The following is a 15,288-nucleotide window of genomic DNA, read 5'->3' on the forward strand; positions in this document are numbered from 1 at the left end:
GGCTGAGGCAGGACCCAGGCTTTTCTGAATTTCTGCTTTCTGAACAGACAATTGAGTTTCTGAATGACAACATCCGCAGAGGAATCAAGAACTACTACGACGACCTGGACTTCAAGAACATCATGGACTTCGTCCAGGAGCAGGTGAGACGCGACGCCTCCCACCCGACATTCACTGGGAGGGGGAGGAGCTGTCTCTTGTCCTCTCTCTCCCCCCAGTCATGGGACCCCTGACTCAGAGAAGGCAGCAGAGGGCATCAGGTCTGACATCTCCATTTACAGATGAGAAAACCGAGGCGCCCGAGGTGACTCAGCCAGGTCTGCACAGGGGGTCAGATGCACGGCTGGGGTTCCCACCAAGTCCTCAGGCTGTGACCCAGCACTTTCTGCTGGCGGGTACAGTGTGTGGGGGAAACAGCATGGGATTCGTGCTCAGGAGACCCGGGTTCTAATCCTGGCTCTGATGCGGGCTCTCTGTGCCACCTTGGGACTTTCCTGGGTCACAGTTTTCTTCACCTGTAAAGATAAGAGTCAGACTGCATGGTGCCTAAGGCCCCTTCCAGCCCCAAATTCTGGGGCGCTGTGGACTGGCCAGGCTGGGTGGAGGCATCAGCAATTACGGCAGTAGTTATAATAGAGACAGTTGTATGGTGCCTCAAGGTTCACTATAACTCCAGAGCAAATTTTAAAGTCATAAAGTACTTTCCCCACAAAAGACCCATCAGGTGGCTAGTGTGGGGATTGTGCCTTTGTCATACAGAGAGGGAAACTGAGGCTCAGAGGAGCAAGGTCATGTGTCGAGCAAAAGTTGGAGCCTGGATTCAGACTTGGGCTCCTGGCCATAGGTGTTATGGCCTTGTGGCCTCTAGGTGTTGGTGACCACAGGGGCAGACCCTATCCTCACGGGGGCCCTGGCCCTCCCTAGATGTTCTCATTAAGCCTGACCCAGCCTGGGTACAGTGAAACCGTCTGAAAAGCCGCCTTCAATAGGTGGAAGGGCTTGCTGGGGAGAGCAGCCCACGCACTGCTCCGGTGCCTGTCAAATAGAAGGTGCTTAATAAATGCTTGTTGTCTGACAGATACGTGGTCAGACGTGATCACAGAAGCGTCCCTTTTGTGTTTGGAGACCTCCGAGGAGAAGGATCCTCCCCAGGGTGGTCCACCCTGCTTGTGGGTGTCGGTCATTAGGTTGTTAACAGAATTTTGCTGAGCCAGCTTCTAACCTGGGAATGGTGAGGCAGAGCAGGCCAGATGCAAGGTGCCAGTAATCAAGGAGCGGTTTAGTTGATTGATGTAATTATGAGGAGCAGACGTGGAGATTGGGAACTCTGCTGATCAGAACTCCACCTTGCTGTGGGCAGAGATCATGAACTACTAGCATGTGTATACGTACAGACACGCGTACGTGCGCACACACATAAATCACAAGGGAGAAGGGAGGGGGAGGGTGGATTACAAACGGTCATTTCCCAGGGCCGACAGCCCCACAATACAGGTATTCTGGGGTCCTGTGGGAACAGTGTCATTCCAAGTCTTTGAGGGTCATCACTTGGTGGGGCATAGGACCAGAGTTCTGTGGCAGGAACAGGTTCTACAGTCTTTGATTCGCTTCACTTAAGGTCCACAGGCATTGTGAGAGTGTTGTCAAGGTTTGATTGATCTGGCTGGTGACCCACTCACCTTCCCTCCTGGGCTCTCCTTTCCCCCTCCCCCAGCCCACATACTCATCACTCCGGGGGTCTTGGACAGGAGGGAGAGAGAAAGGAAGTTGAGGAGGGGGAGGAGCCGGCCTCCCCTTTCCAGTGTGAGCTTCCAAAAGAAACACAAGCTCTTCTCGACCTCTGGTTCTCTTTCCAGCCTCCCCCTCCCCTTTGGGAGACCCAAGCCCTGGTAAAAGTAGTTTCTTGGCCCTCAGCCAGGGTCTTAAAAGAAATGCATCCCTGGAGCCCCGAGCACCTCCACAGGTGGAGGGTGTCCAACCTCCCTGCTCTCCCTCTGCCTCTCCATCCTTTGCTGTTTGGCTCCAGCTGCCAAGCAGATGCTCTTGGCCTCCTGGTGAGAACCCGTTCATCTTCAGCCCAGACAACAGCTCCTTGGAGCGAGCTTTCGCTTGGGGACTTTGGGCGATGGACCCATCCTGGTGGCCTTCAGCCGAGTGCTGCAGAGCGTCTCTTGTTGAAAGGAAGACGGAGAGGGAGGCTCTTTATGAATTGAGCTGACGCACACTCGACAGGTGTTACCTGAACATGAGCCCCTCTGTCTCTCCTTGTTCCGGAGCTCCCTGGCCCCCGGCTCTCCTCCTGCGGTTTTGAGCAGGTGCAGAGCCTGCCTGGAAGATTAGGCCACTCTTCAAAGCAAGATCCCTTGGCCCAGAGACTCGATCGCTATTAGAACAGGCCCTGGGGCTGGCCCGGAGTTGGTTTTCCAAGGAGTAAGACTACTTTTATTTATTTTTCTTTTTTCCTAGTAACTACCTACCAGATTTCAGAGTTGCTGTGAGGAGTGCACTTTGTAAACCCCAAAGAAATATATAAGTGTATGCCACTATTATCCCAGAGGCATTGTGGCATAGTGGGCAGTCTTCCCAGAAGCCAGGAAGACCTGGGTTCGAGTCCACCTCTGACACACACACTAACCGTGGGACCCTAAACAGATCACTCAGCCTCTCGTGATTCTAGGCAGCTCCCCAAAGCTGCACAGCACAGAGAGGGTGCCAGCCAGCATCGGCAGACCAGAGCTCTCTCGGGCTTGGGTTCAAGGCGATGAGAGCCAACACCATCTACCAAGTGATAGAGAGGGACAGGGGGCCCATTGGCATTGGAGAGTCCATTCCTTCTTGGGCAGCTTCCCACACTCCCCAGCGTTTCCATGGATCCTGCGGCTCCAGCTCGGAGCTCCTCGTTCTGAAATGCATCCCTCTTCTTCATGGCGGATTGTCATGGGTGGATCACCTTGTCACCCCTACGGCTCCTCAAGGCTTACCCTCCCTGGTGCCTTCTGCTGCCTTCTCATGTGACGCTGTCCCTGTCACCTCCTGCCTGGTGTATTCCTGTGCTGTGTGCAGAGCCCCCTCTTGCCTGGTTCCCCCAGGATTGGGTTCTCATTTTACAGATGGGGAAACTGAGGCAGGAGATTGAGCTCCACTTAATGCCCGTGCCTGGTATCAGCTCCAATCCCGGCTGCTAAGCCACGAAGTCAGAAATGGCCTTCTTCATCCTTTGCTACTTATAAAACAAGCAAGTCTCCTTTGGTGGAAGGGGCTCAGGGTGGCACTTTGAGGTGTGTGCTGCCCTGACCAAGGGCATGTGAAGGGCATTTCCTTGTTGCTCTGCATCCTCCACAATCACACACGCACACACACACACACACACACACACTGACTTCTTTCTTTTTAGTTTAAGTGCTGCGGTGGGGAAGACTACAGGGACTGGGCCACGAACCAGTACCATGACTGCAGCGCGCCCGGACCCTTGGCGTGTGGGGTGCCTTACACCTGCTGCTTCAGAAATACGGTAAGAGCCGCCCAGCCGTCACGTCTCATTCTAGCAGCGGCCGCTGTTCACGGGAACGCGAGGGCCGCCGACGTGCTCAGATCGGGGGTGCTTGGTTCTCAGGGGTCTGTGGGCCCCTCGGGGGGGTCTGCGAACGTGAGAAAGCGTGATCCTCATTGACCTCTAAGTGAGACTTGGCATCGCACTCGTCAGTGTCAGCAGCAGACCCGGTGGGCCACAGGCTTCCCCCCGTAGCCAGGAGCCCGGGAGACGAAAACAGTTCTGGACTCGTGGTCTGCACCCCGGGACAGGGCAGGGACTGAGGGTTCTCCTCCTCTTACAGAGGGGGCGCTGAGACTGAGGGAGGTTTAGGGACTTGCCCGTGGACATACATACGGTTAAGAAGTGTCAGAGCCATGATTTGAACCCAGATTTTTGCCGCCTCCAACCAAATGACCACAACTTGGTCAGCCGTTCCCCAGTAGACAGACGTCCCTGAAATTTCCCATTCTTGGCCACCACGAAAAGAAAACCAGCATTTGTCGAGTGCCTGCTGTGCTGAGCATTTTACGAATTCCTTGTTGATCCTGGACTATCATCCCCATAGTACAAATGAAACACTGAGGCCTGAGGGAGGCTGTGTCAAGCAGTTAGGATGCATCAGGGGCAGGATTCTAACCCGGGTCTTCCTTGCTCAAGGTCCAGCTCTTGATCTCACTCATCACCAGACCTTCTCTCAGCTTTGGTCCCAGGTTCAAGCCTGGGAATTGAAACCCAGCAGACATTCAGCCCACAAAAGCCTCGTTTGGACACCCACCAGGATGGAGGGAATCGTGAGATTGGGAGCTGGAAGGGACTCACTAGGAGTGCAGACTCCTTCTCTGACGGCCAGAGAGAGGCAGTGCCCCTCCCCGGAGCACCAGCTCCTTCTGGTCTGTTCCTCCTGCTGAGGAGGGCCGCCAGTATTGTGCCCAGGCAGATGCTTCCTCCATCAGCGCAGAGTTTGATGAATGAGCTCGCATCCCACACGGTTCCTATCTAGAAGCAGAGAGCTCTCTTACCAGTGATGGAAAATTTCTGTCCCAAGCCCAGAGGTGCCTTGAACCATGTTCCCACCTGTTTGCTGCCTGGCTCTGTGGGCTGTCTGCTGCTTTCTGATGGAGACTGATGGAGATGTAGTTTAAAAAAAGGGCAGGTCACCCCGCCTTTGCTTGGGGGCGAGGAGGTAGAGGTTAATTTTTGTGGTGGTGTGGTCCGAAGAAGAGGAAGGAAATTCCCTGTCTCAGTTAATTCCCAGGTCTAGCCCCATCCTTCCATACATATATGTGCATGCTTACTTTTCTTTACTTGATAGGCGTGTGGTCAGAAATGTGGACACCACTGCCCCAAACCCCACACTGCATTTAGCAGCAGCAGGGCAAGTGGAACTAGGATGTGATCAAGAAAGGAAACGATTGACAGTGTTCCATGGTATGGTGCAGTAGGGAGAGCATCGTGACTGGATAGATCACCTTGTTTTTTAGAATCTTAGTTTAACACCTTGTTATGTGGAGATTCCAAAGTCTGGGTCTGGGTCCGCTTTATTTTGACTCCGGGTTAGAGGCCCATCCCATCTGCCTCAGCCTCCAACAAAGTATTTCACAAATCACCATTTGCCACAAAAAGTAATCGTCATGTTCATTTCAAATCAAGGGAGCATCTAGTCAGCTGGACCCTGTGTGGGGACCAGCCCGTTGGCCCTGAGCAGCTTAGAACACTCTGCTGGTGAGAACAAGAGTCCTGGTTGTGGCTCAGGGAATAAGCATCATTTGTCAGGGCAAGTGTGACGCCATGTGCAGATGGCAGCTGTCACGTTCATGACCACTGTTAGAAATGGAGCCCTCCAGTGAGTAAAAAAGTGCATGTAATTCACGTGTACTTAGGAAATTCTATTTTTGACAAGAAGCAAGGGTTGTCATAAACAGATACCGCAGTTAAAATAGAAGAAAGGATTCCTGTTGATAGTAGACATTAACAAGACCCTCTGTTTTTTCTCTTAGCCTAAGCAGGCCTTTCATCCTCATGGGTGGTACTTTTTATGACTCTTCGGAGATCTCTGTGTCTAAAAAAATATATCTCCCCATTCTGATGCTATGACTCCTCTCCGGACATATGTAATGACAAGCATAGTTTTACCTAATTAGGCCCAAACTTTGAGTTGTGGCAGATAAATCTTGATTCATGAGATTGATTTTTTAAAATGATATATTTATTTGTTTCATTAAATATTTCCCAATTACATTTTAAAAGATTTTTTAACATTTTAAAAAAAATTGAGTTCTAAAGTCTCACTCTCCCACCCATTGAAAAAGCAAGCAACATATTGATTATACATGTGAAGTCATGTAAACACAATTCTGTATTAGCCATGTTGTAAACACACACACACAGAGCAAGAAACATGAAGAAAGTGAAAAAAGTCTGCTTGAGTCTGGACTCAGAGTTCATCAGTTTTCTGTCTGGAGAATTTTTTAAAATAAATTTCCTGGGCCTTGAAGAATGATTTAAGGATTCAGAAAGGAGGACAAGAAGATGGACTTCTGGGGACCACTGTGCGTTAGGGTTTTTTTTTTTCCCCTTGGTGAGGCAGTTGGGGTTAAGTGACTTGCCCAGAGTCACACAGCTAGTAAGTGTTATGTGTCTGAGGCAGGATTTGAATTCAGGTCCTCCTGACTCCAGGGCCAGTGCTCTATGTACTGCGCCACCTAGCTGCCCCAACCACTGTGGAATGGTGAATGGAGAGTGCTAACTGCCCTTGGAGTTGAGAGCTCTCAGTTTGAGTTCTGGCCCCATCACTGGGTAGTCCTGGGCAAGTCACTGCATTTCTCAGAGCCTCAGTTTCCCCCATCTGTTTTCCCCTCCCTCCCTCCCAGGCTTGTTGTGAGGATCACGTGGCTCAGTGAATGAGTTGTTTTTGTTATTTCACTTAGGGCAGGAATCCTTGACTTGAGGTCTGTGAACTTGCTTTTAAAATATATCTTGATAACAGTAATTCAATATTTTATGTGTTTGGGAACATGACTCATAGGCTTCACCAAACTGATTGCTAAAGGATCCGAGACCCCCAGACGTTGAGTTCTTAATTTGGGGGAAGAGAAGCAGAGATCTACAGGACGTGTTTGGGGAATAAGGGATGGCAGTCTTGGTGGAGTAGGGAGGGAGGTTTCCTGTCTCTCCCATTGTCCCAGGCACCCCAGCAGCTGACCAGAAGACCCGCTCCTCAGTTTCCAGTTCTTCTACCGCCCTAGCCGGGAGGGTCTGGGCTCCGAGGAAGGGTCTCGGGATAAGCGAGCCAGGACATCTCATTTACTGCCTTTGTTTTCCCAAGGGGATCAGTGGAGGGGGAATCTCTGTGGGATAGTGGAAAGAGCCCAGGGTTTGAATCTCCCACCTAACTGCCTGTGTGCCTGGGACAATCCCTTCCTTCCCTGAGTATGTCTCTTCACCTGGACTGTGAAGCAGCTCTTCTAGAAGATCTCTATTTTTTTTTCATTTTTTAAAATATAAATGTATTTATTTCTAGTTTTCAACATTCACTTCCACAAGTTTTTGAGTTCCAAATTTCTCACCCCTCCCCCCACCCCACGATGGCATGCATTCTGAATACCCCTTCCCCTAGTCGCCTTCTCTTCTGTCTCTCCCCTCTCCCTTCTGTTATGCCCTTCCCCTTCTAGAAGATCTCTAAAGCCCTGGCTCCTTCTGTGCCCCCTGATCCTGGCTTGGGAAGTCAGTAGGGTTTGTGGCCAGATTGCTCTTCTGTGCAGCCTTTCAGCAAATGTGAAGGTGCCCCTGGCCCCACCCCTCCCCCCACTTACTCAGCCCATTATACGGCTGCTCTGGAGCCTCAGCCAGCTGGAAACAGCAGCCTGTGGACAACAGGAATGTCCTGTCCAAGTGCACAGTAGCTGTGTGGCCCTGGACTGGGCCTCAGTTCCTCCATCTGTAAAATGAGGGAATTGGACTCAGTCCCTTCAAGCTCTGAATCTGTGAGCCTCTGGTTACTTCTGTGTTTGGGGAAGGAACAGGGCAGGACGTGCCCAGCAGGGAGGGAGGCAGAGGTCTTCACAGTCGCCAGACACTTAGATCCTCCCCTCCTGCACACATGGCCAGGAGTATGCAGCGGCTGGGTAGATGTAGAAGCCAAAGAGTCAGTTTGGTTAAAGTAAAAGGTCCCAAGAGCTGTCTTCTGTGTGAAATGCAAGAACTTTGTGACAGCTTTCAGGCAGCTCCTTTGTCCTGAAGAGGCGAGGTGGCCAGATAACTGAGGTGCTGCTGAATCAATGCTGGACTTTTTATCATGTGATTTCCATGGGCGGAGGCATTCCAGTTTCCACGCAGGATACCAAGAGCACGGCTGTCTCTGAAGTTTGTGGCAGGGCTTGGTTTCCCTTTGGGGCCAGGGAGCTCGCTCCTTTTTGCCCCAGTCACATGCTGGTGACGACAGGAGCCTATGGGATTTGGAGGCCAGGTCCATCCCCTGGGGTTTACTCAGTGCGGCCCGAGCTGTGCTGACAGAGGGAGTCTTGGACGAGTCAGCCTGAAAGTATGAAGGAATTTGAGAAGGGAAGGAGCTGGGCATGCAGAGGGAGACGGGTGCAGAGTAGAGGCTCTCAGCCCCGGCAGGGCAGGCATCTCCAGAGGACCAAGGGAGTGTGGAGCATGGGGACCTGCCTTCCAAAGGTGAGGGGTATTCGAAGAAGACTCGGCCACCCAGCATAGCTTTGGAATGGACAGAGGCCTGAGGCCTGGAAAAGGGTCCCCCCCGTTCTATTTACTGACATGGAAGCTGAGGCCCAACAGTGGTTACGTGACTTAGCCAACATCACCCAGGGAGTGATTTGAACCTAGGCCCTCTGACCCCAAGTCCCAAGCTCTTACATGTCTTAATCTCTCAGTAGGGGCTGACCCGAATTCTCCGAGGCACTTTCCTCACTGGGAAATCCCAGCATTGACAAAAATCACAGGTACATGCGAGCATACACACACAGACACACAGACACACACACACACACACACACACACACACACAATAAACATGAAGATGACAAAAAAAACCCCAGGAGAATCGTTAATAGGACATGACAGAGAGAAGAGAGCAGAGATTGAGTAAACCTGATCACACTGACTCTGACTTTGGAAGTAATAAGGAAATGGCAGCAGTGCCAGTCGGATCAACGCAGAGAAAAGAGTCAGGAGGAAAGAAGTCGGCACTTTGCTTACTGCCTCGTGGGGGTTAATATGGGCTGCAAGAAAACCAAAAAACTCTGAGTAATGGAAGTCTCTGGTTTCAAATATGCAAATATACCCAGACCTGTGGTTTTGTCTGCCCAGGGAGTGGGAAATCCCTCTCAGCTTGTGAAGGTCTATAATTTAGTAGATTAGCCCCAAGGAGGGCTTGAGAGTTGCCTGAAGAATGTAGAGAAGGTTAATCAATTGATTCAAGGTCACAGCTAATGGCAGAGATAGGATTTGAACCCAGGGCTTTGTCGCTCTGCCCACTCATGATACCAGGCTGCTTTTATCCACGTTCAGTCTTGTTTTCTTTTTTGTTCTTTTTTATGTTTGTGAATGAGAGAGTGAGAGAGGGTGCTCAGCCTCCTTTATCCCCCGTTAAATTGTGAGCTCCCGGAGGGCAGGTGCTGTCTGCTTAGCATAATGGCTGGCAGATGGTAGGCACTTAATACGTGTTTATTGACTGACTTCCTGACTGACTCTGAACCCTATGGAGAGCAGAGGTTCATGAATCAATCCAGACATCTTTTTTTTTTTAATTTTTAATTTTTTTATTTTTAGGCAGTTGGGGTTAAGTGACTTGCCCAGGGTCACACAGCTAGTCAGTGTCAAGTGTTTGGTCTGAGGCCGGATTTGAACTTGGGTCCTCCTAACCTCAGGGCCAGTGCTTTATCCACTGTGCCACCTAGCTGCCCCCTCAATCTAGACATCTTAAAACCCAAAGACAGCCCAACAGCAAGAGATGGAAAAAGAAATTCCATTTAAAATGATTAGACGGTAGAAAATACTTGGCAGTCTGCCTGCCAAGACAAACCCAGGAACTATATGAACACAATTACAAAACATTTCTCAGACAAATAAAGTTAGGTCTAAATATTTGAAAAGATAGTAATTCCTCTTGGGTAGGTTGAGTCAATATAATAAAAATGTCAGTTCTACCTAAATTAATCTACTTAGTGTCATACCAAACTACCAAAGAATTATTTTATAGAGCTAGAAAAAATAATAATAAAATTCATCTGGAAGAGCAAAAGGTCAAGAATATCAAGAGAATCAATGAAAAAAAATGCGAAGGAAAGTGGCCTAGCAGTAATCATCAAAGCAGTCTCGTGTTGGACGAGAAGTAAAGCGGTGGATCAGTGGGACAGATCTGGTACACGCTACATTGAGGTAAGTGGCCGCGGTAATCTAGTGTTTGATGAACCCAAATATGCAAGCTTTTGGGACAACAACTCATCATTTTATGGAAAGCCGGGAAAACTCAACTGGCGTGGCAGAAGCTACATATAGTGCAGCATCTTACAGTGTATACCAGGGTAAGGCCAAAATGGGTGCCTGATTTCGGAGAATAGTTTGCTTGTCATGTCTATGGATGAGGGGAGAATTTAGGCCAAACAAGATATAGAGGCAGCATTATGAAGTGTAAAATGGATCATTTTGATTATATAAAATTAAAAAGTTTTATGACAAACAAAACCAGTGCAACCAAAATTAGAAGGGAAGCAGAAGACTGGGGGAAGAAGATTTACAGCCGGTGTCTCTGGTAAAGGCCTCATTTCTCAAATATATAGAGAACCGAGTCAAACTAATGAGACTGCAAGTCATTTCCCAGCTGATAAACTGGGTGTGAAAAAGGATGTGAACAGGCAGTTTTCAGGCAAAGAAATCTATAGCTGTCTATAGTCATGTAAAAATGCTCTAAATCACTATCGATTAGAGAGACGCAAATTAAAACAACTCTAAGGTACCACCTCTCACACCTATCAGATTGGCTAATGTGACAAAACGGGAAGATGATAAATGTTGAAGAAGATGTGGGAAAATTGGAACACCAATGCAGTGTTGGTGGAGTTGTGAACTGATCCAACCATTCTGGAGAACAATTTGGAACTATGCCCAAAGGGCTATGAAACTGTGCATACTCTTTGATCCAGCAATACGTATCACTGCTAGGTCTGTATCTCAAAGAGATTAAATAAAAAGGAAAAGAAACTATTTGTACAAAAATATTTATAGCGATTCTTTTTTGTAATGGCTTAGACTTGGAAATTGAGGGGATACCCATCAATTGGGGCGTGGCTGAACAAGTGGTGGTATATGATTGTGATGGAATACTATTGTGCTAAAAGAAATGATGAGCAGGATGATTTCAGAAAAACCTGGAAAGACTTACATGAATTGATGCTGAGTGAAGTGAGCAGAACCAGGAGAATATTGCGCACAGTAACAGCAACATTGTATGATGAACAACTGTGAATGACTTAGCTTTTCAGCAGTACAATGATCCGAGACATTCTCAAAGGACTCATGATGAAAAATGCTGTCCATCTGCAGAGAAAGAGCTGATGGAGTCTGAATGCAGATCCAAGCACATTACTTTTCACTCCTTCCTTCCTTCTTTCTTTCCTTCTTTCCCTCCCTCTCTCCCACCTCCCTCCTTCCTTTCTTCCTTCCCTCCCTCTCTCCTTCCCTCCTTCCTTTCATCCTTCCTTCCTTTCTTCCCTCCCTCTCTCCCTTTTCCCTTCCTTCCTCCCTCCTCCCTCCCTCCCTCCCTCCCTCCCTCCCTCCCTCCCTTCCTTCCTTCCTTCCTTCCTTCCTTCCTTCCTTCCTTCCTTCCTTCCTTCCTTCCTTCCTTCCTTCCTTCCTTCCTTCCTTCCTTCCTTCCTTCCTTCCTTCCTTCCTTCCTTCCTTCCTTCCTCTCTCTCTCACTTTCTTTGTTTTGTTTGCCCCTCTCCCCCTGACTAATATGGAAACACTTTACATGATTACACATGTATAACTTGTATCAGATTGCTTACTGTCACAGAGAGGGAAGGGAAGGAGGGATAGAATTTGGAACTCAAAACTTAACAACAAATGTTAAAATTTATTATTATGTGTAATTAGGGGAAAATATTTTAAAAAATATACCCCAAAGACAAGAGACACTAAGTCAGGGGGGTTGAACCTTTTGTGTCCTGGGGCCGTTCAGCAGTCTGATGATGTCTCTTAGAACCCTTCTCAGAACCATGTTTTTAAGTGCATAAAATTTAAAAATAAGATTACAAAGGAAAGTAATTCTGTTGAATGCAGTTGTCAAAATATTCTTTGGACCTCAGGTTAGGAGCTTCTGTACCAAGAGGTGCTTGAGAGAATAGCCATGGACTGTCTCCTTGTTGGCTCTGACCGTACCTTTCTGTTTCAGTCTGATGTCATCAACACCATGTGTGGCTACAAAACCATCGACCAGGAGGTGAGTCCTTTCAGGTCATCAGAACCTTGTGCTTCCCTCTCTCCCCCCGGTGCTGAGATGAGCATCCCCAGCCATGCAGGCTGGTCTCAGGGCTCTGGGAGCGCCCCTGTTCTGAGAGAGCTTTGAAACTAGCATGTGTCGTCCATGGGCTGTGGTAGTAAGAACTAGGGTCTGAGAGTCAGGAGATCTGGGTTTCAGGTCCAGCCCAGGGGCTTCCTCATTGTGGTCACAGGTGTTTCCCGTGCATTTTTACAGGTAAGGAAACTGGCTCAGAGAGGGCCAGTGACTTCCTCAGAGTCACAGCCCACACCCAAATGAAGTATCTGTCTGAGAGAGACAGAGAGACAGAAACAGAAGGAAGTGATGAAGGAAGAGAGGGAGGGAAGAAGGCATTTCCTTTTTTTTTTTGTGAGGCAATCAGGGTTAAGTGACTTGCCTAAGGTCACACAGTTAGTGTCAAGTATCTGAGGCTGGATTTGAGCTCAGGTCCTCCTGAATCCAAGAGTGGTGCTCTATCCACTGCGCCACCTAGCTGCCCCGAAGAAGGCATTTCCAACCTCTAACATCCTCTGCCTTGCTGGGCGCCCGGGAGAATCCTAAGACAGGACACACTAGAAGGGCCCTAAGATACCTCTCACTGGCAGTTCTGTTGAGAGCAGAGCTTTTTCCATGTGTAATTGCGTCTGACCCTCACAGCAACCCTGTGAGGGAGGTAATATCACTGTCCACGTTTTATAGATGAAGATATTAAAGCTCAGAGAGCTTAAAGTGACTTGCCCAGAGTCACACAGCTAATAAGTGTCTACGGTAGGATTCTAACTCAGGTCTTCCTGACTCTTAGCTCACTGTGCCACTTAGAATGTCAAAACTAGAACAGCCCTAGAATCCAGAATGTCAGAGCTGGGAGGGGCCTTAGAACAGGGAATATTAGAGCTGGGAGGGGCTTTAGAGCAGGGAGCGTCAGAACAGACTCAGCTGGCAGGGGAGTGGGGTGGAGGGAGTGCTTTAGTGACCCTCTTGTTCCTCTCCCTTGGTGGAGTCAGAAGGAACCCAAGAGAACGGGACAGAGGACCCAGATTCGAATCCCGTTTGCCCCGCCATCTGTCTGTGGGATGTTGGGCTGGGTCGCTTCCCTTTTCTGGGGTTTGCAGAAAGGGAGGAAGAGGCTTAGAAGGACCAAATTGGCCTGAGAGGCCTGTAAGGCCTTTGTGAGCCAGTGCCCTTCGAGGGGCCGAGGCAGGTGTCCCAGCACCGCCCCCACGGCCCTCGTTCCTTGGCAGCGCCTGAGCGTCGTGGACGTCATCTACGTCCGCGGCTGCACCAACGCCGTGATCATCTGGTTCGTGGACAACTACACCATCATGGCTGCCGTCCTGCTGGGCATCCTGCTGCCCCAGGTGAGCCCTCCCGGAGGGAGGCCGAGGCAGGGATGCCCCCCCCAAAGTGGGGGCGGGCTCAGAGGACAGTGGGAGGTGGGGAAAGGAGAGGGAGTGGGGTCAAAGCCTGCCCTGGACACTGACTAGCTGAGCAAGTCGTGTAAGCACTGTCCCCCTCAGCTTCCTCATCTGCCACATCAGTGTGTGCCGCTATTCGTATTACTCCCAATGACAACAATGATGAAAGGGCTAGGAGTGGACCTGCGACTTCATGGACGGGGAGCTCTGCTGAGGGGGCTGCCTCTGCCTGGGCAGGTTGGCACCTTCTCAGAAGCTCGGAGGGTTAGGGAGTAGCCCAGATCCCGAGAGGCTGAACTTGGCCGGCATCTGCAGCCAGTGTTTGTAGAGTAGGATTCGAACCCCCATCTTCCTGGCTTCTGTACCGCACCACCTCTCATTAATATGACTGATGAACGGTAAGAATAGCTCGCATTTACATCGTGTGTTCAGGTTTGCAGATCTTACACAGGCTGCTCCTTTGAGCCTCCCATTGGCCTGGTGCTCTTCTTATACCCCCCATCTTACAGATGAGGAAACTGAGGCTCAGAGAGGTGAAAGGATTTACTTAAGGCCGTGCTGTTAGTAAGTTGCAGAAGCAGGATTTGAACCCAGAGCCTCTGACTTCAAAGCCAGTAGCATCCTTTCCCATAGGGGTAACGGAAGCTTGGGGGGCTGTTGGGGGGAGGGGGGAGGAGCCTTCTCCCTGCTTTGCCTCCCCTCTCCCTTTTCTTGCGCAGTTCCTGGGCGTGCTCCTCACTCTTCTCTACATCACGAGGGTGGAAGACATCATATCTGAGTACTCGGTCACCGATGGCCTCCTCGGCAGGGAGAAGTCAGACTTGGAGTTTTCAGGAGGAGGCTGCTGCATGTGCTATCCTGGGGAGCATCCTCAGGGCCCGTGACGGGCGCTTCCACCAGACCACCCGGGAGGAGGGGGAGGGGCAGGGAAGCTGGGCCGTCCCTCCTTCCACAGATGATGCCAGCCCTTGCCTCCAGCTCCCTCAACCCAACTGGGCCCTGTCCAGATGGGAGTGTGGGAGGGGCGGAGTCCAGGGGCACTCACCAGCCCATGCTCCTCTTTCCCAGGCTTCTCTGGGACTTGAAGGGATTTGAGAAGCCCTTTGCCTAATTCAACCCTCCCCCTCCCCCAGGGACAAGAGGCAGAGAGTAGGAGGCTGTCTGGCCAGAGCCCCTGTCCTCTTGACTCACCCTGTGTCTCTTGCCTGATGCTGACGGACTAAACCATAGGGGCAGATCTGGGGGTCTCAGAGCCCTGGGAGCCCCCACCCCCAGCCATGGCCCTGGGGTGGGGCAGTCTTGAACCCCCCAGTTTCTGTCTCTGTCACCCTACAGTCCATGTGGGTATTGATTCAACTGCTGTTCTGGGCCCACTCGATGAGGCCTCATGCCCTCTTTCTTCATCCCATCTGGGAAGCTCAGGGGCCAAAAAAAAAGAAAAGAAAAAAGAAAAAAAAGAGTTCTTAGTTAAGCCTGAGATGCTGTGTGTGTGGGAATAAGCAAGCTTAGCTTGGCCCTGAACTGGTCCTGTGACATTGAAGTTAAACTGTGGCTATTTTTGTATTGATTTATAAGCGAGTAGGAGGGGGGTATGGATGAGTGTGTTGATGTGTGTGCCTGCCTGCCTGGTCCTAACCAGAGTCTAGTGGAGAGATGAATGTCCCCCAGCTGATCATTTGTACCATAACTTTGTGATTCAGTCCATTTTCTAGGCTGTCTCGTGTCCAGTGCCTTGAGCCCCCATTGGTGGGCTGCTGTTTTGGTGACTTCATTTTTATGTGACTTTTGTAACTGTAGAGTTTTATACACAAATAACAGGCCTGTTTGATTAATCTGAATCA

General features: G+C 50.0%; 1 protein-coding gene across 1 annotated transcript in view; it reads left to right on the forward strand.

Annotated features, from left to right (window-relative positions):
- The window catches only part of TSPAN15 (tetraspanin 15), a 67,912-nt gene extending 52,627 nt beyond the window's left edge, over positions 1–15,285 (forward strand). Inside the window, exons 4-8 of the mRNA XM_020975184.2 lie at positions 48–143; positions 3,395–3,511; positions 11,946–11,993; positions 13,274–13,390; positions 14,167–15,285. Coding sequence (XP_020830843.1) covers positions 48–143; positions 3,395–3,511; positions 11,946–11,993; positions 13,274–13,390; positions 14,167–14,331 — 543 coding nt within the window. The 3' untranslated portion in view covers positions 14,332–15,285. The remainder of the gene's footprint in view (positions 1–47; positions 144–3,394; positions 3,512–11,945; positions 11,994–13,273; positions 13,391–14,166) is intronic.
- The last annotated feature ends 3 nt before the right edge of the window (positions 15,286–15,288 follow it).

Source organism: Phascolarctos cinereus, unplaced genomic scaffold, assembly GCF_003287225.1.
Source record: "Phascolarctos cinereus isolate Bilbo 61053 unplaced genomic scaffold, phaCin_HiC Scaffold_3;HRSCAF=262, whole genome shotgun sequence".
Classification (NCBI taxonomy): Eukaryota; Metazoa; Chordata; class Mammalia; order Diprotodontia; family Phascolarctidae; genus Phascolarctos; species Phascolarctos cinereus.